Source organism: Notechis scutatus, chromosome 4 (assembly GCF_049901735.1).
Source record: "Notechis scutatus isolate UNSWTSFEM ecotype Mainland chromosome 4, rNotScu1.2, whole genome shotgun sequence".
NCBI lineage: Eukaryota > Metazoa > Chordata > Lepidosauria > Squamata > Elapidae > Notechis > Notechis scutatus.
Window position 1 is genome coordinate 140265825 of NC_142012.1, and position 26950 is coordinate 140292774.

At 38.3% G+C, this 26950-nt stretch overlaps 1 protein-coding gene across 2 annotated transcripts in view; it reads right to left on the reverse strand.

Moving 5' to 3' along the window:
- PLOD2 (procollagen-lysine,2-oxoglutarate 5-dioxygenase 2) overlaps positions 1-25579 on the reverse strand; it is a 61805-nt gene extending 36226 nt beyond the window's left edge. For both annotated transcript variants that reach the window (XM_026664716.2, XM_026664709.2), the window contains exons 1-3: positions 25086-25579; positions 5521-5612; positions 1362-1498 (exon numbers count right to left, since the gene is read on the reverse strand). In XM_026664716.2, coding sequence (XP_026520501.2) covers positions 1362-1498; positions 5521-5612; positions 25086-25212 — 356 coding nt within the window. In that variant the 5' untranslated portion in view covers positions 25213-25579. The remainder of the gene's footprint in view (positions 1-1361; positions 1499-5520; positions 5613-25085) is intronic.
- Positions 25580-26950: the final 1371 nt, after the last annotated feature.

Below are 26950 nucleotides of genomic sequence, written 5' to 3' on the forward strand. Positions count from 1 at the left end.
TATAAATACAGTATATTAAGTAACAGAAAATGCAACATCAAAATACTTAGAATTGGAAAATAAAGACATTTCAGATTATTAAGAGGTGGCATATTACACTCTGTTGTAAAGAGCAGTTTTGTAATACCTGTTAACAAGCTATGACTCTTGTAAAAGAGCATATAATGAACTTAGATTAGAAGTTTGATAAATAAGTGAAAAAAAGTAAATGATAAGGGTAAATTACTTCTGTAATTCTTCCCAGAAAAGTATATGATTCAGTTTTTAGAAGTTGAGCTTGACTTGAGTTTTATCTTTCCAAAAACCATCTGGTTGATGCTACAAACTGCTCTCTGGGAAAGCTGGCCAAACCAGAGACTGAGATAAAGAACAATGCAAAATAAGCAATGGGTGACAGAGAAACAAAAGTGGCAGCTGGCTCAGGGCTACATTTTTCCTCTTTTCAAAGCTGAAAACATTAAGGTGGTGACATGATCCAGATGCAACCCAGAGCACAGCTTTACAGAGAAACATTTTCTTCACCATAAAGCAGAATGACCTCATGTTATTCTGCTGGTTTCTTCTACCCTTTCTCTGTCCCAGAAAAGAATTATCCAGACTATTTGTTAAAGTAGTCACAAAGCAGTAAGGGGGGAGGAGGATATGTTGGGATAGTCAGATTGCTTTTGTTAATTTGTTCTAATTATTTGTTTTTAATTAGTCCAGAGGTTAACTGTGTGCTGACCACTTCCCTAAAAGTAAAAAATATATTAACAAAAATGTATTAATAAAACAAAGGCAAAGTGGGACACTTAAATCCCCCTCTACATTTGTGACCCTGAAAATTAAACACACTTTGCATTTCTTCCAAATATCAATGACAAATGCTAAAATTCTTGTCTGACCCAAAGATACAATACTTCTTGTTTTATACTTGTAGGAAATATTTCCAGAGCAGAAAGACAAGTGTCAGTATCTGATTCAGTATCTGATTTTCCATTTCAGAAGGTTTGGAAAATTGATATTACCTAGCAACAGTTTCTGTGCATTTAATATTGCAAGTTAAAAAGACATGTTGCCCAATCTTTTCTGACAGAAAGGACTAACTCATAGAAAAAGAATGAGCTGTACAATTCTGGACTGCATTACTCCTAAAATCCTAATAATCTCTTTGGCATCTGCAATAACTGCAAGTCTTTGACAATGTTTTATGTCTGTAAGTCCACTTGAAAATAAATTGGACATAGAAAACAGATTCTATCTCAGCTCCTTAAGAGAGACTTGGGCAGCAGAAAAGATCCAGCATGATGCAATGAAACTAATAATGTTAGGACTTTCCCTATGACTAAAATATGAAACCCAAAAGAAGGAATTCTTCTTACCAGTCCACATACATAACCACCAAATCTTCCTGATCAGCATATGTCTCCAATGCGGATTTTATCAGACGTACTTTCTGGCCTCCACCAATAGAATTCAGTCCATTTCTTCCTTTCCACTTTTCACCTTTGCCTAAGACCTAGAAAGAGAAATAACATGGTTTTTATTTTTATTTTTTTTCAGGGGGAGGGAGGGAGGGAGAATTATTACAATATATATTGCCATCATTCCAGTAGTTAACAGGAACACCGACAATTGGGCTGTGTCAGTGTCAACCAGGGGTGGGATTCTACCAGTTCACACCTATTCGCTAGAACCAGTTGTTAACATTCAAAGCAGTTCAGAGAACCAGTTGTTAGAAGAAATTACTGGCCTAATCCTGTAAGGAAGGCACAAAGGAAACATTCTGGTGTTGCTTACAGAAACTGCCTCTCTGTTAACCCTTATTACATTCTTGGCAGGACTAGACTTCCTGTCTCAGGAACTTCTCTGGAGTTTTTTTCCCCTCTTTTGCTGGTACTTTGCTTTTGTGGAATGGCCATTCAAAGTTACAATGGCACTGAAAAAAATGACTTATGACCATTTTTCACACTTACGACTGTTGCAGCATCCCCACAGTCATGAGAGGCCAGGCGAGGAGATGCGTGCCTCGATGTGAGTGATATTGAGTTGGCCATGGCCAGCCAATAACATGACCACCAAGCCACGCCCACCCAGTCACATGACCACCAAGCCGTGCCCGCCACCTAAGCCATGCCCACAGAACTGGTTGTTAAAAATTTTGAATCCCACCCCTGGTGTCAACCCTGAAGCTGATCTGGTCGAAGCCATCTTGGAGCTTCAGTGCTGTCACAATGGAGCTGAGGGATAGGGAATGGGGATTAGAGATAGCTGGGCTTATGCAGTCAAATCAAAATACTTTCCCCTGGGAACCAAGAACGTTCTCACACCAGGCTGGAGGAAGGAGGAGTGATGTCACCAGACCTGTGGACGCTGCAATAATTGGGCCATTTGACTGATTGTTTGGTTTGAGGGGAAACTTTTTACTTTTAATTAGGTGAAAACTTCAGACTTAGTTTTCACCAGATATGTGCCAATTTGATATTTCCAATAAAGCAATTGTTTGAGGAATTCTCTGGCCTCAGAGTTTTTACTTGCAATGGATCTATTACTTGGAATCCTGACAGTCAGATCCATAGCTGTTCTGGTTTTATTCAGTTCTACTTCAGATTTTTACAAAGGAATAGTTCCTAAACCTGCCAAGGATCGAATGTATTGAAGTCAATCAAGAAAATTTACACTGTTTTCAACTTGAGTGTTTTGATTCAGGTGCCAAAATTATACAGTGCTTCTATATCTAATTTTTCCTAGTCATTTTTTTAAGTTGTGAACAACAGAAACAATTTTTTTAGTTTTAATAGAAACAGCAACATCTACCGTAGGCCCAGTCTTGAAAGTGGACTAAATCTGAGTTTGGTGCTCTTGGTTGTTTACTTGGTTGTTTACTTGCAGATGTTTCAACAGCCATCATCAGACTGATGATATTACTTAGTTAAGTAATGAAACATCTGTAAGCAAACAACCAAGATCAAAGAGCACCAAGAGAGATATAGTTCAACCCTCAGCTATAGATATTTTCTTCTGTTGGACTGAACTAAGTCCCTTCTGGTAGACTATCAGAAAAATATCCTTTGTCCCAGTGGTGGAATTCAAAATTTTTACTACCGGTTCTGTGGGCATAACTTATTTGGTGGGTGTGGCTTGGTGGTCATGTGACTGGGTGGGTGACTTAGTGGTCATGTGACTGGGTGGGCGTGGCCAACTCAATGTCACTCACATCAAGGGGTGCCTCACCTGGCCCCTCCCCTCCCAGCCATTGTCACTCAGCCTCAACTTATCCATAGTTCTGTAAAAATGTTGTTCACCTTTTTTGACTTTATTATCTGCATACTATAGATGTACTTTCATGGACCACTGAAAGGAGGAAATGGCTCATGTGCTTTATTCAAGAGTGTGATAGGCAATAGGCTTTTAAGGGGCTGCCACAAAGAAAGGGGGACAATGTATTTTCCAAAGAAGCAGAAAGCAAACAAGAAGCAGTGGATGGAAACTGAACAGAGAGAAGCAACCTAAAACTAAGGAGAAACTTCCTGACAGTGAGAACAATTAACCAGTGGAACTGCCTGTCTCCAGAAGTTCTGGGTGCTCAATCACTGGACGTTTTTAAGAAAAGACTGGACAGCCATTTCTCTGAAATGGTATGGGTTCCGCCCAAGGTCCCTTCTAAGTGTTATTCTGTTATTCTGACACCTTTCCCAGGATTTCTACTCAGAGTTTGGCATCCTCAGTTTTCTTGCCTGAGCTGGGGGTTGGACTAGAAGACCTCCAAGGTCTCTTTCCACTCTTGTTAAACACATGTGTATTTTATGCTCTGGACTATTGACATTGAATGCATGTAAACCCTGAAAAATATGTGGTAGCCCTGGGCAAAAGAAAGGCAGCAAAGTCACTCTAGGTGTAGGGACAGTATAAAATATTAACACATGATAAATAATGGAACAATTAAAAATAATAGCACAGAGTTTTATCTTTCTTCTCTCTCTCTTCTCATTTTTTTTCTTTCTTTCTCTCCCTTCCTCCTTCTTTCTCTCTCTCTTTCTTTCTTTCTTTCTTTCTTTCTTTCTTTCTTTCTTTCTTTCTTTCTTTCTTTCTTTCTTTTTTCTTTCTTTCTCTCTCTCTCTCTCTCTTTCTCATACACACACACACACACACACACACACACACGCCTACCCACCCACACAGCACTTAACAGACAAGCATTTTGGAAGCAGCTCCTTTAAATTTCTCCAAGGCTGGAGTGGATTCCCCCACCCCTTCTGGCAGACTGCACTCCTTCTCACTCCAGACACTTTAATTCACAAGGGAAAAGCTATACTTGCAGCGTCCATGGGGAATCCTTGGAGAAGTTTTTAAAGGTCCTGCTTCCAAAATCCATTTCTTTTATGTTGCAAAAGTGCTCCAAGGCTTGATTCACCCCCACCCCCTCTGCCAGATCGCACTCTTTCTCATTCCAGACACTTTACTCACATGGGGAAAGCAATACTTGCAGCGTCCATGCCTTTCTTCCTTTCCCCCGGGAAGAAAGAGGACGTGGGGAACATGCCAAATAACTGCTACCGGTTCACCTGAGTAGGTGCTAACTGATTGAATACCACCTCTGCTTTGTCCACAAAAAAAATTGAAAGCTGACATTTACCTACGATTTTGAGTGGAATTCAGACAAAAACTGTAATACTTATAGACTTCTACTTGCAACCATACATTCAATGACTTTTCAAAGTTACAGTGATACTGAAAAAATGACTTATGATCTCTTCTTACATATATGACTATTCCAGCATACCCAGTCACATAATCAGACTTTAGGGCCATGTTGGAAAACCTAATGCCATGTGTGCCGGAAGTGGCACACAGAGCCATTTCTCCCGGTATGTGAGAGATCACCTGGAGAAGCCCCACTGTGCATGCGTGTGTGCGCCGCCACCCGACAGCTGATTGTTGGGTATCTGGCACAAATGCGCAGGGGGGCAGAGGGGGCTGCGTGGGAGATGCACGTGCATGTGCAGGAATGCGCTGCACATGAGGGGATTGTGCTCATGTGCAAAAGTGCTGCATGGGAGGGGGAATCATGAATCAAGGAATCAGAATAAAATCATCAAACCAAAAACCAATTACACTGAGATGGCAAGAGGTGATATTGTTAATATAAAATTATGGAATAAAAGGGAATATTTTGGAATCATAACAGATGCAAGGATCATGAAGATAATTGAGTGGAAACAGAAAGAGGTAATATTTACAGACTGTTAAAAATCTTGCCAACATTTCAGTCTATAACTCTTTGAAACTGTCTCCTTAAATGGGTAAAAGACGGCATGTAGAAGATTAAGAGCTAGGCAACACTAACAAAGTACTATAGGAGGAAATAATATTGAGCTGGCAAACACATGCAACACACAGAAAAATTTTCTGATTTCATTCTATTTTTTCATTTTAGCATAGCATAACCTAATGCATACATTCCCCATATGTATGTGTGTATATATACGCAGAGTGGAAATTGTCTACAACATCGTGAAAGGGCAAATGAACACACAGTACCTTTACTATGTAGTTGAAGTGATTTGCTGATTGCATAAATCGGTGGAAGCCATCTGTTTCCTTCGTTGCAATAGTTAGAATTAAAAGTTTATCTAGTGAAGTAAAAAAGAGAAGACATTTGTTCCTGATTGATGAAATAAGATAGCTGAAAAACATGAATAACTGTGAAGCTGGTTCAACTCAACATCTCATGTAATAAAACAAATCTTCATTTCATCTTCAATTATAACAGTAAACTAAGTTGATTTGTTTCATCAGAAGCTCAGAATTTAAGAAGTTGACATAAACTTACCTGTTAAAAAACAGCATAAAAGAATACTGTTGAATGGAAATGTGGTATTATCCATTACTATCTAAATTATAGTTTTATTTAATTATACAAAGTAGATAATTTATAGTTAGCACGCAATACAATTCATCAACACACTTCATTTTAAAGATTGGAATGAAAACTGTCAAGTCTGTTTTAAAAGCTGGCTCATGGAAAACATCTGTCTAAATGAATAGTCAGTGTCCATTTACATGGGATGGGAACCATTACAAGTTCAGGCCAGATTTATAACTTGGCTTCTACAGCATACCAATGCTAATCAAAATTCCTCAAAATGTATAGAGGAACAAAACAAAGAAACCATTCAGATTCATTGGGGGGAGGAGACTATATATATTCAATATGCTTACTTTTATAGCACAAATGGGAAAATCCATACTGAGTGGTTTCAATTTGAATGTTTGAATTAGTCAATAATGAATTTCTACCTATTTAGATTTATCTATAATATTTTTAGTTTTATTCCTTTATATTTCACACTCAGATGAGCCCATCTGAGTGGGTTGTTGTGAACAAAATTGCAGGAGGAAGGAGTATTAGGTACATTGTCCCGTTAAGCTACATATAAAGTGATAAAGTCAGGATAAAAAATCTAATTAATAAATAAAAATAAAAATAAAGTAATAGGTCATATGTCAAATGTAATTCAAAAGTGTACAGGAATAGACATGCTGCCTTTTAAAGCAACCATAACTTTCCTTGTTTCTACTCAAATCTGAAAAAAACAGAAAAAGTAGTCTGCTTTAATGAGTCAATTTGATTTTTTTTTTCGCTTATATGGACATGTATAAAAATATATGATTGCTTTAAAGATATGCTGTTCCTCTTTTAAATTTTTTCTCAAAGCACACATATCTCGACAAATGAATTTCAAACATTTTGATCATGCTGTGATTTTTAGGATTACAAACAATAAGGCAGGAAAAGACTACCTGGCCATATATTAAATTCAGCCATGAAGACCAGACTCATTTATCTGCAGACTGCTGAAGCTAAAAATTATGTCCGTTTATAGTTTATTAAGTTTCTTCTTCTGACTTTATTGAGAGATATTACATTTCAACTTTAAAAAAAATGCATGTTTTTTTTGTATGACTGCATTTTAAGCTTATATTGCTCATTGTGTGAAAAGTAAGAGTTAATTTAATTTCAATTATTTGTATGTGTCAGCTTGCAAAATTATATTTTGAGAGGCAACAAAAGAAATTGCTAAATAAACAAACAAAATTCTGCTATATGACATTAATTTAATCACATGTTGCATCAAGTATTGATGTGGTAGCTTGCTTTTGTTTAGAACCATGTGTGACCCGGGCTACTATGATTCAACAAATTATGATTAAACAAACTTTAGCTTTTGCAATTTGTGAAGCCACTTTCTGTGAGTGACAAGACAGGGATTATATATTAGGATTTATTAACTCTTATTGAGGGTTGAGAAGCAAAAAAGAATCAATTAACAAGAATTTAAAATTCAATCATTTGGATAAAATTCTATTGCCTTGCATATAACTTGGTCAGCAAAGCTCTGGGACCATATTCTGGAAAAGCAATATACTTTATACTACTTAAAACAATTATGAGCCAAAATCTATTTTGTACTTTATTGGAAACATTCTTACTCTGCAAAAAAGGATTTATTTTCTTATGTTATTCTCAAGGCATTTCAGAATTTCTTTAAACATTTTTGGTGTATTTATTTTATCTTCATTGTTACAAAATGTAGAGGATTCAGAAAAATGTTTAGCACAGAACTAATATTAAATATATGAAGCATTCAGAATTCCAGTATCTTGGCCATTTTATGACTTAAATGACACTTCAGTTAGCTTCCCCTCCTCCACCTACAGAGGTGGTATTCAGCAGGTTCTGTCCAGCTCTGGAGAACTGGTAGCAGAAAGTTTGAGTAGTTCGAAGAACTGGCAAATACCACATCTGACTGGCCCTGCTCCCATCTATTCTCTGCCTCCTGAGTCCCAGCTGATTGGCTGGGTCTTCTTTTGTTGCCCTGCACAGGAGAACAGAGCTGGAAAGCAGGTTAGTGAGGTGGGGAGGGAATGGGATTTTGCAGTAACCTTCCCCCAGGAGTGGGGAGGGAATGGAGATTTTACAGTATCCTTCCCATGCCATGCCCACCAAGCCACATCATGCCCACCAAGTCACACCCACAGAACCAGTAGTAATTTTTTTTTTGAATCCCACCACTGTTCACCTACATCCCCTCCACCCCACAAAATACTCCAAACAGAACAAACCATTTGCTTTAATTTGTATTTGGACAAATATAAAGTCCATTTACAATAAGTATGGATTAATGTACGTATTTTAACAAGATAAGGTTATATGTATGTATAAATTAGGCATCAATTAGTTAAGGAACAACATTACTAGTGATCCCAAGGAGTGGAACCTGTTTCTCTCTTTAAGTGTACCCTTAGCTTTTTTCACAATTGTTCAAATTGACTGAAGTTTTTGGGAATTGAAATTTAGCAAAACCTGAAGGATCAGAGTTGTCAAATCTCCATTCAACTTCCCATTGATACAAACATAAGCTAAAATACATCTAATTTCATAAAATGTGAGAGCAAGGTGCTAAAAATAGGCATTCTCTTAAAGAGCTACATAAACAGTTTGACCAAGAACATTTTATGGCAATTTTATCCCTCCTTTCTCCCTTCTGTTATGTTGGATTCTAAGTCCTATCATCCTGTCGATGATAGGATGATAGTGGGAACTGCACCATCCTCAAGATGGAAAGAACTGCAGAACAATGAAGGCTAGAAGCTACCAAAACAGAAAAGGCTGTCCTATATGACTACACTTAGCAGTCCATGCCCATAACATTTTTCCCCTGAACTATTTACAAATATAAGTATAGATCAGGGGTCGCCAACCTTTTGGACCTCAGGGACCACCAAACTCATAATTTTAGATCCCAGGGACCACTAACTGGTTCTGTGGGCATGGCCTAATTTGTGCGTGTGGCTTGGTGGTCATGTGACTGGCTGGGCATGGCTTGTATGCAAATATTATAAATGTTTATATAAATATTGATTTTTTTATAAAAAAGAGCAACTTTTACCCAAAATCAGGCAAAGCAGGCAGGCAGATTGAGTTGCTCACAGAATCACAGATTCATTCAGAGATCTATCTATCTGCCATTGGCTAGCTCAGTCTGTCACATAAAATTTGCTTTCAAGCAAACTCACAAAATTAACTCACAACACACCATGATTTTTTTTTTTATAAAAAAGAGCAACTTTTACCCAAAATTAGACAAAGCTCCCAGATTGAGTTGCTCCCAGAATCATTGAGTGATCTATCTATCTGCTATCGGCTAGCTCAGTCTCTCAAATTTGCTTGCCGTGAGTCTGCACTGAATTTGCTTGCAAGCAAACCTTCAGTCCTAAGGGAGGTTCGACTGTGCTGAGCGGAAGATCTAAAGACTAGTTAGGAAGAAAGAAATCCAACCATTTCCTGCTTCCTAGATAATCTAAATCTCCCAGCACAGCAGAACAGATGATGGTTGGAAAAAGGAAAAATAGCAATTTAGTATGCAAGTTTACCAGGTAAGGAGTGAGTGGGCGGGGAGGGTTCCCGCGGGCCATGTGGGCGGCGCAGCCTTGTGTTTCTGTGCAGCCTGGATTAATTGCTTTGTGGGGGTGGTCTGGGGCTGAGATTTCTCTGCGGCCCACCAAAAATTTTCCCACGGCCCACCAGGATTAATTGCTTTGTGGGGGTGCTCTGGGGCTGAGATTTCTCTGCGGCCCACCAAAATTTTCCCACGGCCCACCAGTTGGCAACCGCTGGTATAGATTATGTTCCTACAATTTTATTTTTATACAACTAAGATATCTACTGCAATAATGTTAACAGTAATTTTAATAAAAAAATTAAGGGTTATAATTAAATAGATAAAAATTAATATAAGCTAAAATATGAAAGAAAAAAGAAAAAATGGTGCATAAAAGAAAAAATACAAATAAAAAAGAAAAAATAAGAATATAGTAAAGAAAAAAGAAATATGTAAAGGGATAACCTTAAGCTCATCATTTTAGTAATTTTTCTTTTCTTAAAATATAACAAATGATTTCTTCTTCCCATTTTCTCCCTCTTATCTATAAATAAATACATAAAAAGTCAGTTTGATGGTTAAACAAGGACACTGAGTTCTAGTCCTGCCTTAGGAAATAAAGCAAACTGGGTCACCTTGAAACACTCAGTGTCTCAGTCCAATTCATCCCACAGAGTTGTGAGAAAAATGGCAGGTGGAAGATGTATTAGGCATGTTTACTGCCTTGACTTATTTATAAAATTAATAAAGGTGAGGTAGAAATAAATAGTTCCATTTTTCAGTCCTGATAAGCAAAATTTTACTAATGGTTACAAGAAATAACAACATATCTACTTCAACCTTGGTCAAATAAAGTAACATTATATTCCTTCCTTTTCCTTTTAACAATCTTGATCTTTGAATTTGAGATAGCTCTTTCAAATAATGTCCTGGTTTATTTTTGTTTTTTCTTTGTTCCTTCTCACAAAATTCTTCAAAGTTTTAATAAGACTTTTTTTGTAAATCCAATATAGGAAATAGTATAGAAAAGTATAGAAGACACTCCCTTGGTTTGTTATTTGAATATTTATATTTTAATTATTAGACATCAGTTTCTTTATAATTCCAGTTTACCATCTTTTTTTCATATCATTCTTGTAGCCTGTCATTTCTAAATCAAGCTCAATTTTGTCACAAGCAAACTTATTCCTCTTCCATAACTTCTTTCAGACACAGTTCTTGCTACATAGGTTAACTTCTGGGTCTATCGTTTACATATATTCTTCATTATGAGAATGTTAAAATATTTTGCTTCTTTCCGTATCAGTAGATTAAACTAAGTGTTCTCTAGCTTTTAGCTCATTCTTGTTCCCTTTAGTGTGCAATCTTCAAATTCTCATCCTGGTTTTTTTAAGGGAAATCAAAACAAAAGCATGTTCCCATTATTTCAAAGCCATCTGAAGTCTTCAGCTATTTGTCACTTTCCCCTCTTCTCATGAGGAGCAATGGTCTGGAGCACTTGTGGGCAATCTGTATTAGTTGTTCCTAGCAATTCATTTTGCTACAGTTGTTGGCTTCACTTCAGTTCACCATTTCTTCCCAGGAAATCATGCTACTTATGTAGTAATTTAAAAAGACCACATTTTCCATAATGAAAATCAAATGCTGAGTTGTTTTGTTTGCAAGAAAATGATTGCCTACAAGAAATTAACATTCTTCTGACAACAATTGCAAAGTCTTCATCAGATTTATGTTACATTTAATCTATGACCATTTATAGAACTTTTTTCTTTTTATATCCTAAAATGCACTTCTGTAATCCATTCAAGATTTCAGTTCTGTCATTGTCTTTTTCAATAATTCATTAAAGTTATTTTATTTTCCAAAGATGTGGGATTAAATAGAAACTTAGTGGACACTTTGAAAATACAAGTTATAGGACTGTATTGCATTACAATTCTTAATTTAGTGCAGCTAACATGTGGAATATGTATGCTTTATTTTTAGACCTTTTTAAAAAGATTGTTTTTATAGTTTATGCAAGTTAATTATAAATTATTACACCAACTTGAAGACCCGCTTTGAGCCAAAAGTTGACTTCTTCAAAAAAAAAAGAGAGCTCTGCATCCTTTACCTGACACTTCCTTTCCAAAGTAAAGATTTATAAAGGTTAGCACCATGCACTTTTCATGCATTCTTAGCTTTCACAGGAGAAAATATATGTCATAATACAAGAGGTCATCAGATTGTGGATAATATAACTATATATATATATTTGTTTTCTTAAGTTTTTGCAGGTACTTACATGTATGGTATTCAGCTTTGTTTGGGTATTTTCCCACGTCATTATAGTTGTGCTTTTAAAGTTGTAGCAACGTTTCGGCAGAATCTCATCTGCCATCATCAGGCTTCTGTATTATGTTCGTCTGTGAGTCAGACTTTCACAGCCGTTTCAGTTTTAAATTTGGGACTAGCCTACTGCTGTGCCAGAATGGTTTTTTCTTCATCCTGATTGGTTGGGAGTCTTGGTCTGTGTTTATTGGTCTTGGAGTTTGCTGTGTTCTGCTTGATTGATGTTTCTAATATCTTCTGTCTGTTTTGTGGCTTTTTTTGTCTTGATTAGAACACAATGTTGCCAGCCAATCAAGACAAAAAAAAGCCACAAAACAGACAGAAGATATTAGAAACACCAATCAAGCAGAACACAGCAAACTCCAAGGCCAAAAAACACAGACCAAGACTCCCAACCAAGAAATGAAGAAAAAACCATTCTGGCACAGCAGTAGGCTAGCCCCAAATTTAAAACTGAAACGGCTGTGAAAGTCTGACTCACAGACAAACACAATACAGAAGCCTGATGATGGCAGATGAGATTCTGCCGAAACGTTGCATACATACACACGTATAAATAGGATAGGATAGGATAGAATAGGATAGAACAGAATAGAATTGTGGTTTCTTCTCCAAACCCCAAAAACTTTAACCTTAGACTGTCTACTATTGACCTCACCCCTTTCCTAAGAGGTCTGTAGGGGGCGTGCATAAGCGCACCAATGTGCCTACTGTCCCTGTCCTATTGTTTCTTTTTATTTTTCTTATATGTATCCATTTCATGTATTTATAACTATGTTTATACTTATACCTGTTATGTTATAATTGCTTGACAAAATAAAATAAATAATAAATAAATAAAAACTCCAAGCACCAACTGCAGGGAAAGGGACATGAAAGACATCTCCTGCTTGTAAATACCCCGATGCATCTGAATGGCCACTGGGAACACCAACGCTCACTTAAGGTGGACCTTAGCCAGACCCAACCAAATAGTTATTGTACTCTTAAGGCATGAAACATTTCTACTTGTGTTATATGTGGATAGCTAACATTAGCTATATTTTACATTGAAATGTTTTAAAAGATTTCCTGAAACATATACTGATCAACTACTTGCTCATTTGAGTAGCAATTACTGGCACACAGTGTAAACTGTAAATTACTGTATTAATATAATATTCATATGTCTTTCTAGTGCCTAGCCAGTTCAGAAAGAGGAAAGGGATTTATACATTTCCCATTCCCATTCTTCCTCCTGCCCACTATACCAAATGACATGTTATCCAGGCACTGTGGTTAAACACAACCAAGCTATTTTGAAAGGAAGGAACATTTTTTGTAAGCTAGGCTTAAAGAAATCTGAATAAGAGAGGTATGCACAAAGACCAGCAATTTGTCCAATATGTACAGAGGATTTTCAGTTGCCAGGGGTATGGATTTAGATCTAAAAACTGTTGTTCTGGGATGGTTTCCATAAGACAATGCATTTACATTGGATAATCAGAATCCTGTAAAATAACTAGCTCTTGCAGATCTTATTTAATCTGGGGACAATAAGAAATAATGTTATGAAGTTAGATTTTTAGCAAATATTATAAGGCACAATAGGAATGATTACCAATGTTAAATGCACTTTGACACTAATCCAGTTTTCTTAGCAGACAAGCCATAATGCAAAAATTATTCTAAAATTAACATTTGTTTTCTGCTACTTCTTATCCCATTCTTTTGGGATTTTTTTTAACTCAATTGTTGAAAATTATGTTAATACAATGCATGGGGCCCCTGGGACAGAAATTACAATTTTTGAAAAACATAGTGGTGAAACGAACTAAAATATCTGCACTAACTGCCAATCAGTTATAGAACCATATTCAAAGTATTAATATTAGCATATAAAATTCTAAACAATTTAGACCAGGGGTCCCCAACCACCGGGCCCCGGACCGGTACCGGTCCATGGAACATTTTCTACCGGGCCGCCGGTTTGCTGGGCGCCGCCATCTTGTTTCGATGATAAAGTGCTTCTGGGTGAGCTTTTCCGGTTGGAAAGCGGCGTTTGGGTCCTGAAGGAATCCTCGCGCCTTAGTTTCATCAAAGGGGGGGAGGCTTCGAACGAAACTAAGGCGCGAGGATTCTTTCAGCACCCAAGGCAAGGCAAGCCGAGCGACCGTCCCGAAGCCCATCGACAAAGGTACAAAGGAGGCGTTGAAGGTGGCGGGGAGAAGCAGGGGACGGCTGGCTGGCCGGTCGCTCGGCTCGCCTTGCCTTGTCATGCATGCTGATGCTGGTACCGGGCCGTGGATCATTTTGTGATGCTGGTACCAGGCCGTGGCACAAAAAAGGTTGGGGGCCACTGATTTAGACCACTAAACCATTTTGCTTTTTGTTAAAAAAAACTGTCTGTCAGCTCTTCGAGACAGTCCAGACAGAAAGCAAAAGCCATGGGCGCTACTACATTTATTGCAAGGTTTACAGTAAAAGAACCTTGTGTCGGAAGAAATATCCATCTGGATCAGTTCCAAGCCTGGAGAAAGGCACTGTAGACAAAATGGAGGCTGGAAGCTGATTGGAAAGAGGGTCCATTTATTGATGAAGTAGAACTACCAAGTATGTGTGATTCTGGGTTGTTGACCAGATGGAGTTGAGAGTGAGGGGTTTTTATACATTTTTGGGCTTTGAACTTGAACTTCCTTATCCTGTGCAAGAAAATGCATTCTATCGGCTGTTGTCAGAATCCCATGGTGCCATGTACAAATCCTAGGAATTTGTCTGAGCTAAGCTTGGTTGAAGTTTGACTGACACAATGAAGGGGCTTGTTGGGCAATTTCTATTGTCACTGAGGGCTAATCCTACCTTTGTTCAGATCTTGCTGCAGGGAAGGAATTTTTGCTATGAATAGAGATACCTATCTCTTTATCTCTTAAGTGCTGATCTGCTATGGAAGGTTGGGGCTGATTTTCAAGAACATGTTTCTCCATTTCTTATCCAGGGAAATATTCTGCCTTTTTAATATTTCTAAAAATATTTCATTCGAGGGGTGGGTGCTAACTTTCTATACTCGCAAGTCTAAAAGCACTTCTCCTCACCCTTGTCTTTGCCTTCCAATAAACTAGGGAAGGTTCCTTCTGAGACTCTTTAGCCACCCCTTTCCTACTGTGGGCTGAGACATCTCTTCCTGACCATTGTCCTGGCTGAAGCTCTTCCTCTATCTCCCAACCCATTACAATGTCCATGAAACTTCCAGAAGTCAAACTTGCTTATCTTAAAAAAAAATGTATCTAATTACCACCACTACCCTTTTCTTTCTGGTCCTAATTCTACCAGCCACAGTTTAGAGCAAAAATCTTCAAACTTGGCAACTTTAAGACTTGTGGACTTCAACTCAATTCTGGGAGTTGAACTCCACAAGTCTTAGAGTTTCCAAGTTTGAGGATCCCTGGTTTAGAGTATGAGTGAGGGTGCCTTCTCCATGGTAACATCTATCCTGTGGAATAAGCCTGCCCTTGTTCATGGGTCTCCTCAGTCCATTTCCTGCACACCTTTGTTCCTTTGTCCAACAGCTTAAAATGATTGCCTGGCTCTTCTATAACGTACCTAATCTTCTGTTTATAAAATAAAATTTAAAAATCTGCACTAATGCATATCGTTTATCCAACTCATGATTTTTAAAGCTGGCCCAAATCCTATGCACATTCAAGTAAGTAAGTATTCATTGTTTTTGTTGTTAGGAAATGTGAATCCCACCCATGCATGTATTTCATGATTATTTCCAGCATATTAAAATATGCACATTCAAGTAAGTAAGTAAGTATTCATAAGTATTTTTTTGTGTTGTATCTAGGTAATTGTAAGAAAAAAAATACCCAAAGGTTGTTGGCACTGACCAGTTACTATTAGGAAAAACTGTGCGGTCAACTCTTGAGATAAACGGCTGAACTCAGAAGGTCAATGTGTCTTTGTCAAAGGAGACAGGCCTTTCCCCTCTCAGGCATGTAAATGTGTGGAGTTAAAGAAAAATAAATAACCTCCAGTTCTCAAGTGAACACTGCATTTACTTAGAAACTGGCAATTTAGAGTCCACATAATAGGCATGTACATCCTCCTTCTAATTGAACTGAATAACTCCATATGTGCAAGAGGCAAGCATGTGTTTTCATAACTCTTTGTGCTTTCAAAACCCACATTCATAAAATCACAAAAATAACACAGAAATGAAACAACGTTGTCTATGGAGGGAGACCTGGCCCATTCATCAAGCTACTGTCAACCATAAGAAACAAATTTCCACTATTAATAAGGTATGCATTTTTCTGCTGAGTGGCAATACTGTCCCCATGTCAAATATGTAGAATTAAATATGTAGTCATGTATTCAGGGGTGGGATTCTACCGGTTCTGTCTGGTTCTATAGAACCGGTTATGATTCTGTGCAGTTTGGAGAACCGGCAAATTGCACCACTGGCTAGCCCCGACCCTCTCCGCCCACCCCTCCCCTTCCCGCTTAGTCAGTCCTAATCATGCATACAAATTATGGCTCCCTGCAGCCTGCTTTTGTCCACCCGCCATGCCAGCCATTGCTCCCTGCCTTCTTGATCATAAGTGAGGCTCTGCAAGCAAGCCCTGGTTGCCTGTTGCCGTTAGTCACCTTTCCCCCCACTTGCCTTTTGCCACCACTGCCAGTCACCTTCCCCCCTACTTGCCTTTGCTGAAAAGCACATGGAGCAGCTCTGTGTCAGCTCCGGCCAGGTCAGCAGCTGGTTCTCTCCCTGCTGGTCTAGCTGGGAGAGCGAGAGTCTCTTTCCGGCACAGAGAAATTTAGCTTTGGGTCCTGCAAGTCCCCATCAGGAAATGGCTCCGGGTGGCAGAGAGGAACAGGATTCAACCTGGCTGTTTCTCAGCCATCCGGAGCCATTTCCCAAAGGGAGTGGAACTTGCAGAACCCAAAGCAGCAACTCCCAGTTGCAAAAGTAAATGTTGCTGTGCTGCACAAGATGGTTTCCCAGGGCCCTGAGGGCTGTCTTCCCAGAGCGCTGCTGCTGCCACTTTGAAGCTTCCCTTTGGGATGGATCAGTAAGTTCTTGCTTTGTTCCCCATGAAGGGCTCCATCATGGAGGGCTGTGTCTTTGTTGTTAAGAAATTTGAATCCCACCTTTTCTGTATCTGTACAGAGGTGGATTTATAAGCTGTACAGATAGATAACTCAACAATATGTCCATAACAAAGTACATTTATTGGTTCATCAGGTATCCTCATAACTCACATTTGTGATGAAGTTCTTCTTTAATGACCAATCCTTTGTATATCTGCCTTGTAGTAAAAAATGGTTATCTTCTAACCCATCTTGTAGTGATAGAAAGCAGCTGCCATGAGTTGGAGAGTTCAGGCAAAAGTGAGGAAAACTTCCCCCAACCCCTCAAGGGTCAATTTAGTGACCAATCAGGATTACAGATGTGGTCACATGATATGGACTACATTTCCCAGGATACCTTTAACTAGATTTACCATGATGCATTCCCTTAAGGGAACAGCTCATAATTCCTAAGTAATTATCCAATTCCCATAGACTGGCTGGGACAGCACACCACCCCTGTATGTATTTCCTGATTATTTCCAGCATATTAAAATATTGATTAAGAGGGACAGATTTGATCCAAACTTGTGTATCATAGGTTTCCCGACAAACACAAGAACTGTGAGTCATAGAAGAACTGAAGAAAAAAACACTATCTCATAACCACTGTAATAAAACTCATTGCTAATGGACAGTCCAACTTCTTGTATTTATGGCACTCTAATTTCCTGCAGTACAGAGAAGAATAAACTAGTTAGAAAGAGAAGACCACCAGTGATCAAAAATGCCACTTGGTCAGAAGCAAGTTCCAGTTTTTCTTCCAAATTTCCTCCAGTAAATCCATCTAAAGGAGAAAATATCTACATTTATGGCTAACTGGAAGCTCCTTATAGAATTTTTGCATGAATGGAAAAAATGCACTTATGATTTGTGGTTTTATAATTAGAAACAAAATGATAATAGAAAAAGTAAGCTTCTATGTAATCATAGGGTAAGAGACAATTTGGTAATAGTACTTATATTTCCTGCAAGAAAAATCAGAAGCTTCTTTTTTTCCTCTTTCCCTTTTGTCCTTCCTTTCCTCTACTTTGTACTAGTTTATTAATTTTTATGTACCTTGTAAAACCTTTAATAAAATTTATTTTGAAAAGCAATCCATCTAAAGCAGAGCTTCTCTAACCTCCTTAATTGTTCTTTCTCTGATTTTAAATATATAAATGGGAAAATGAAATGCATCAAGGCAAAATATAGAGTTTAGAAACATCCTTATTTGCAAAAAAATTACATATACTCTTTTAGAATAAGAAAATTATATTTGCCTACAAACAGCCAAACCAATTTATTTTTCTGATCATCTTTCAAGATTTATGGTTAATTCAGAGCTTGTGATGAGTTTTAACCAACTCATGTTTTATACCATTGAACTGAACAAAGATATGGTATATTGATATATAAGTAATAAGAAGCAACAATTTCCCATTTACTATATCTTCTCATTCCATTTCATACTGTATTTTATATTCCCAAATGGTGTGTATTCACCATGGGTGAATAGGTGGCAATATAAATTCAATAAATTCAATTCAATAAATAAATATATACATTTCATGATTGCTTAATGACTCAGCATTTAGGAAACACTTAGCAGCTGGCTCCAGTTGTACAAAGTGAGGAAAGTTTAGAGAAAGTTTATTGTGCTTAAACACTCTTTTTTACAAGGGCCAGCTGTTTAAATAGCAGCAGGCAAATATGAAAATGCAGAGAATATTTTAAATTACTTTTTAGCATCCAATTTGTTGACTTCTTGAGCAGACATAGCTACTGCTCTTCCAATGTACTTGACCTTCTTTGTGTATCACTTCCTCTAATTCATCCCAGTAATATATATTGTATTTTATTATATATTAACAAAACCACACGATATATTAAACTTCAAGAACTGGTATGAACATTTTATAGATGAGAATACAAATCAGTTTTAAAATTCCACATAATATAGCTAAACCAAGAAATTAACATTTGCAAAAAATAATGAAGCAAATAAGCATAGTGATATGCTTGTGGGTTTATTATTAACCACACATTTTACTTGTCTGAAGTAGAGAAAACACTCTCACAAGACAAAGTTACACATTAAAACTGTTGCACTCTACACTTCCCTATTTTTATTAAAGTTCCCAAGTAATTGCTTCATGCTACACATCTCTTCCTAACAAGAGCCACGTTTATTATATTTTGGGGGATTTTTTTAAACAAGAGAAACACATTCTATACAAGTTCATTTTTTCTGAGGATGATAGCAGGGCATTAAAAAGAACTATCGAGCAGAATAATTTGTTTTGACAGGAATCTAAACTATTACTAGTATGTCAGGACTTGAGCAGCCAATAAATTTGGGATATGCTCCATTGTGCATGTGTCCTTTATAAACTCTATTTCTGTCAGTGCATTTTAGCAAATGTAGCATACATAGTATTTAAATGTTGGTTACAAGTACAGCAACAAGTTAGCAGCCACTATTATTTACTCTATTCAATCATTATTCGTATGAGTACAAAGAGTAGTTGCATGAAGGAGGCATTGTTCTGTCTATTCATGATCCTTTCAGCTTTTCCCACTCAAAAAAGAAGTGGCAGCCCCCTCCCCCTCCCATTTGCTTTACTTTTTTTTCTTTTTCACTAGAGCTACTGATGAAGCTGAAAAACTGAAATATTTAATAAGGTGACCATCATTATTCCTTAGGTAGGCAGGCAGAGTTTATACTATCTGAAACTTCTCAGGAAACAACTGGATGAGAAACTGCTGGTGACCTTCTACTGGTGCACCATAGAGAGTATTTTAACTTACTGCACCTGTGTATGGTTTGCCAATTGCACAATGGCAGATAGGACAGCACTCCAGAGGGTTAACGTCATTGCCCAGAAGATCATTGGTTGCCCTCTCCCCTCTTTAGAAGAGCTTTATAGCTCTGCTGTCTTAAGAAAGTTCAAAACATTCTTAAAGATCCATCTTATCCTGGCACCCTTTTTTAACTATTACAGTGGTGGCGAACCTATGGCACACGTATCAGAGGGGGCACTCAGAGCCCTCTCTGTTGGGCATGCTAGCCACTAGACTATCTTGCTAGCCTTCCCATAAGATGAAGAAAATGAGCTCTCAATGTCTTGGCTAGGCTTACAAGAAAAATTTCCTCCCTTCCTCCTTAAAAGCAGAACCTTACGAAAGAAGTGCGGCATCCGAGGGGGAAGGTATTGAGCGTTGGCCCAACATCCAAGCGATGCTTGCCAGAAACAGCCATTTCCTCCACTCTTTGCAAAGAATTTCATGCGCTATTCTCCAGCGCATGCCTTTTATGCACCACGGTCCTTTCCATCACCCCGGTGTGGAGAAAGTGGCGCCCAAAGGCTTTCCTCCTCCATGCCGCTGCTCGCAGTCCTTGGGAGCAGCTGGGAAGCACTCAGAGCTATGGGAGAAAGAAGGTGAATGCTCCATTTCCCCTCTGGTTTTTTGCGGGGAAGGGGCAGTGAAATAATGTGTCTTCTTCCTACGCTGTCTCCCCATGTGCCCAGCTTGGCTCATGTTATTCAATAGGGTTGTGCAGAGGAGTCCCAATTATCGGCTAGCTGAAATACCCTCCTGATCAATATCTTGGTTTTTCCCTACCTGCTCATAAGTCCATCCTAAAAGTTATCTGCAAAGCCTGAATTAAAACTGTTCATAGCTTGTCTCTAAAAGTCTAGGGTTTGCTGTGTTATATAACCCAGAAGCCTTGACTCATTTAACTTTCCCAAGTTCAAAAGCATGCCACATGTAAACTTTCAATAAAAAGTTGTTTGTATCATTGAAAGCTCTGTTACTGTGTTTTTCTTTTAAGACAAAAGATGTTAATGTATGAGTTGCTTTTTCTAAACTAAAACCTCCATTTTCAGGTTAAATTGCTGTGTTGGCACTTGGCAATAAATAAGTGGATTTTGGGTTGCAGTTTAGGGACTTGGTCTCTAAAAGGTTCACCATCATTGAACTATTACCATCGGAAGGTGGTACAGGATTATAAAGATAAGGACAAATAGGCTGAAAAACAGCTTCTATCCCAGAGCAGTAATTATATTGAATTCTACTGTATAGAGCAATACTAATGCTATCAGGGGTTTTCAATTCAGTTGCATAGAATGTGAAGGATGTGTGTATTTGTTTTATTTTTATAGTTTTTCTTATGTATAATGTACGCTGAAGATGGCATTTAATTTCATTGTACGAGGTGCAATGACAATAAAGTACTACTTTTTATCCGTTTTTGAGATTTACCCAGAAATCTGGTCATGCATTGATGAAAAACAACAGCAATCATTTCCATTCTAAAAAAGGAAACTAATAAAAATAATACTCTCACAGAAAGATGACAGTAATAATATTCTATACAGTAATAATAAGATGATTACTGTAAAAGTAGAAGACAACAACACTCCTTCAAAATTGGAAAAATGGACAATCCTTTCTTAAAAATCCTTGACATTCTTGTGCCCAATTTGGATACTAATATTCCAGCAGTCCCAAATCTTAAATGGAACAGAAGATGCCTTCCTCTTCTTTAGGAGACCACAGTTCTGCCAAGGAAACATCGTTTTAACATTTTTAACCATTTGGCCACAGTGAGGGCTTGTACTATGGTGAAGTCTTTCTATGGCTGATATAATTCTACCTAGCAGAACACTCAACTGTGATATGCAAACACATCATACCTCAGGCATGTTTTTAAATCCTGCCCAATGAATGCCTTCTTGCATTCCAGGAAAGCAGTATATCCTCATGGTTGGACTTAATCCAACACTGAGGAATCCCTCTTCCAATCTATTTTTCCTCTCCAGATCTAACCTATGCAAGGGGATTTTTTTTTCCTGCTGTCATTCATAATTCCTGCATAGTTTACTTCATTCGTGGCAACTTAGATCTCCTTTCTCCTTTTTTCACATCTGCTTCAGTCTAGACAGAGCCACTGTTACATGCTGACTCAATGTAATCTGCCATCTTTTCACCATGGGGCAGTTTGTGAATTAACTTTTTATAGCTTTCAAACCAACAAACAAAGAAAAATAAATCCACTCTGATATTTTGGTTCTGCTCTGCCTGTCCATTATCTAGGATGGACATGGGTGTCAAACTCGCCATGTCACGTTGCCATCATGTAATGTTTTGTGACTTTTTCCCCTTCGTGGAGCTGGGGTGGGCATGGCCTGTGTGTGACGCATCTGGCCTGCAGGCTGCCAGTTTGATACCCTGATCTAAGAGGAAAAAATGTGTCATTTTGACGTTTCTATCATTTTTGGAAAATGTATTGCATTGTTTTAACAACAACCTGTCAGTCAACAATCAAATCTTCATCAGTGACCAATCCATAAGAAAAACAGTGGCAGAAAAAAAAAACCATGTCAATAAGATTTAGATAAGCTCAGAACATGAATAGCTCAAAATGAACCCAATTTTTCATTGAGCAGGCTCAACAAGCCACAGCATGAAACTTGGCTACACAAAGCATAATAACATCTATAGCTATGTCATCCAATTAAAAAAGAATCAAAATAGACCTACCTTGTCTGTTCAACAAAAAAGAGTAATATATAAATAGCTGAACAAAATGAGCAATGCAATAGAATATGAATCAGAATACTTTGGACCAAAAAGACAGAGTTAGTCTCTCTTTCCAGTGGGGGATGCTACCGGTTCTGCCCGGCTCTATAGAACCAGTAGTTCTGAAGAGCAGCAGATCCCAAACTGGTTCTGTGTTTGCTGCTTTGGCCCAACTGACCACCTGGGCTATTATCTGTCCTTTATTTCCTGCTTTTTCAACTTCAGCTGTTTTGCGCGGCACAGCTGAGGGTGAAAAAGCAGGAAAAAAGTGGCTTTTCAAATGCTGCACACCTGTGCAAAGCGCTTTTCAGCTGTCCGGGAAGCACAGCTTAAGGTTGTTTACACGCACGCACAGCGTGCGTCAGGCACGAGCAAAATATAGTCACCAAACTGGTAGTAACACCGGTTGAATCCCACCCCTGTCTTTTTCCAATATAATGAAATTTACCTGATAGTAAAATGTTAAAATGTCATAGTTCTGCAGAAAACTGCCTCAAATTACTTAAGATTAGTAAGATATCTGGCTGTTTGGAAAAAATTAAAAATATGTCAAAATAATACCTTCATGCCAGACTGCAACACCAGGGTAAAATACATTGTCACATTCTAGAATCAAAGCAGCATATTCATGACAATAGTCCCGCAGTTTCCTGTAAGTCTAAGTTGGAATATAAATATCCCCCAGTGCAAGTCATCAACATCTATAGGATTTATGGTCAAGAAAGCGTGTCAATCTTAAGGTAGTTTCCTCTTCTGCACATGTTCTTTATATAAGATAAACAACATATTTACACTTTAAGCATGTTATGAAAAAAATAAAATATTCTCTTTAGTAGTTGTTTGCTACTTTAAAATGTACCCCAAAACTCTGGAGAGTAATAAATTATCTTATTGGTTCTGGAAGTTCCTTTAAATAGAATTGAAATATTAATAGGCATATTAAAAGAATTTAGGCAAAAACAAATGGTTAAACTATTTTTTTCTCTTTCATTTTTTAACCTTCATGTTGATTTATATCTTTTCAATTTCCTTACTTGATATTAGTTTGTATTAGTTTATATCTTCCTAAAGTGTGTGCCTGTGTATAAAGTTCTTGCATTATTATCAAGGATGGAGATCAAACATTATGATTGATCAAGACAAGATACATGTAAGAATATGAAAACTCTGATCCAAGCAAAAAACATGTGGCAAACAAAATGTGTGTTTTAAACCCATTATTGCAGTTGAATGAAAGTCTTAAGTGCTTTTCTTTGAACAGGTTTAATGCATGTTTTTATACTTCTGCTTTACACATTGGGGATTGAATTTCTTGCTGCTTTCCAGCTCTTTAGAACAAGCACTTTGTAAGATCCAAAAAATAGAATATGAGCATTTCGAGAAAACTGGCTGGGGGAGCAGGAGGATATAAAAATAACAGTTACTAAGTTGAATAAACTATTTTCCCCAACCTTGGTCATCAGGCCAAGTCTGTTACCAAATGAAACGATGCCAAGAAAGCAGCATTTCCTTTTTTGCCTAAGAAAAAGAAAGGATTTCTCTCTTAGCTTGAAACTGGATTTCTACATTTTGTTACTTGGGTTCTGAAACTGGAATCATCAGAGTGAGAATAAATTCTTCATGACAGCCATTTAAGTGCATTTGACAAGTTACAGCCATAACCCCCTCCCAACCCAGCTGCTGATGTTTAAATTACTCTCAAGGAAGAATGTATGGAAATCCACAGATGCCCTCATAGCTATTCCATGTTAAGACTCTGGACTTAATACCTCCCAGGACCTCCCCTCTTTCGAGAAAAATGGCTTCTGCTTCACTTAAATTTGTTTCTAAGACACCCTTGTAATTTTGAGGGCTTTCGAAACAACTACAAATCTTTCTCTGATAGAACATAGTTAAAATCTGAGGTACCCAAAATAAACTTTTTGGAATAAAAGAAAATTGCATTTGTACAGCTCCATTTCTTTTAAATTTTCCTCCCAGACACAAAGAGAATTCCATTTAAAAAAAGAACCTCAAAATTTCAGAACATATTTCTCTCTGATAGGGAGGGTGTTGCTTTAATTAATTTCTCTTTTTAATGACCACCATCTTTATCCCGAATATATGCATTTAGAAACCAGTTTTTAACAAATAACATTTGTTTCAATTTGTATCTAGGTGAGCATTTGCCAATTACTTAGGTTCTGCATAAATGGGGAAAGAAAAAGAAAGGGGAAAAATAGGAATGATGAATCCCCTGGATTATCCTTATAAGGGAAGAGAATGGCCACAAGAAGACTTTTGTCTCTTGAATACACAAGTGGGAGAAATGCTTTGAAACTGATTCTTTGACAAAACCAGAAATTAAACTCCATACAAAAGTGGGGAAAAAAATCTTTTAAAATCAAACTTGGCAAGATCAGGGATCCCCTCTCTCCTGTCGCTTCATCAATACCTCATCCATTCATCGGCTGTTGGGCTTAATCTCGTACAAATAGAGGCAAGCATTTCTCAGAAAAGAAACGTAGTCCCACCTCCTAGAAATTAATCATCGTCTTATAAATCAGGCTGATAATGGAAAGTGCCTAGGGTAGGGCAGGGCAGGAACACTCTCGCCTTCTGTAACAGGCATATAAACTGTAAGCTTAGAACTAGAACAAGGTTAGGTACCTGCAGGAAGGGGCGACTGATAGGATTCGGGCTCGGCGAGTTGGACCGGAGGGAAGAGATGAATGACTAAACCCAAGACGAGAGCGAGGGGTCCAGCGGTCCTCATCGTCATGTTCAGCATTCCCATAAATCAGCCAGCAAAATCAGCGGCTGGGTCTGTCCTTTTTCTTCGCTCGCTCGCTCGTCCCTTCGCTCAAAGGGAATCCTTTCGCCTGCGTTCCCTTTTAATGCCAAGCCCGGGGGGCTGCCATCCAAACTCCCCAAAGGAAATGGTCTCGGGGAAAAGTTTCCCTGGAGGGAGAGGAAGTAGGGCTTGAAAATTCCACGGGTTCACTTGGAAAGAGTTGGGGAAGGAGGAGCCCCCCCGCCCTCCGATGAAGTTGGTTCAAACGCACGGATGGAGAGCGATTGCGGCTACCTTCCCTGCTCCTCCCTTCGGTCCTTGGGCAGTAGGCAAAGGGCACGCGTGATGATCGCTAGAGCTTTTATACGTCAGGCGGGAGTGGGAGGGGAGGGGCAGCAGGGAGACCTGAGCGAAGCGAAATCGGAGCTTCTGGAGAAGGAGCTGCGAGATTCAGCCATTGGCTCGCTGGGAACGTATCTTGTATTCAGCCTCTCCCCCTCTCCCCCTCCCCCCCCCCACATTTTTTTCTTCACTTCACAGAATCGGTGCGAAGGGAACATCCAGCGCGCTCAAATGAGCATGTGTGGAATATGTGCACATGCTCAGTAGAGAGGTGAAGCCTTCGCCCTCACTCTAAATGCTGGCTTTATAAACGTCGAGTCGCTTTGCTTATTCCAGCGGCTTTATTTTGCATTTTCAATCCCGTGCAATTGCGCGCGGAAAGGAGAAGGATTGTTGGGAGTCTTGACGTGGGCAGCCGTAGGGTGACACAGCCTAGGTATTTTTGTTTTTGTTACTTTTTGGCAGCTTGGTTACTACTTTCGTACAAAGAGGTACAATAATGCAGAATTACAGTGTTTCTCAACCTGAACAACTTTAAGATGAATGGACTTCAACTGCCAGAATTTGCTTCCTTCTCTTCGTTAGACTAGACCTACCTTGTTCTATCATCCACTCTTCATCCAGTTTAGCCTCCGGGCTCTTCTTGTTCCTCTTCTTTGCACTCTTTCTTGATGTCTCAGCATCTTTTTTTTTTTTTTTTTTTTTTGTATCATGGTGACCAGAACTGGACACAATGTTCCAAGTGTGGTATAAACCAGAGAAGTTGTTATGGCACCAAAGTAATATTTTCCACAGCACAAGAAGAAGCTGTTTGACTGCTGCCCTCATTACATTTCATGCCAGTTTGTCTACTCTACTGTTCTGTGGCAGCAACACTCCATCCTCTTCCCTTACTGGTGATCTAGGGGGCCTTTTACCCTGAGCTCCCAGATTGGTAACAGGCTGGATATTTTTGAAATAAATAAATTGCCAGCGGAGGTGAAAGGCAAGTTGAATCCTATAATATAAAATACAAATGAAAATAAAGATTGTAGGGAAATGTAGAAGAAAATGGAGGGGAGAAGAAGTGTGAGGTGGGGGTGGACTAGATGACCTATAAGGTCCCTTCCAACTCTGATTATCTGTTATCTGAGAGTGGGGAGGGGGAAAAAAGGCCAACACTTTCAACATTTTTCAGCATAATAGAATAAAAATAGTAAGGTACTATTTAGTAAGGCACTATAAAAATGAGGTACAGCCTCATTTTTTTTTACTCTTACTATTTCTATGACAACATCTAATCAACAAATCTGAAAATCAGTCTTCATTTTTTTCTGTCTTGAGCACAAAGTCTAGAAATAGAAACAAAACTGGATGTATTCTTTACTTTGATTAAAGCAGTTAATTCGGCCATTTCTGA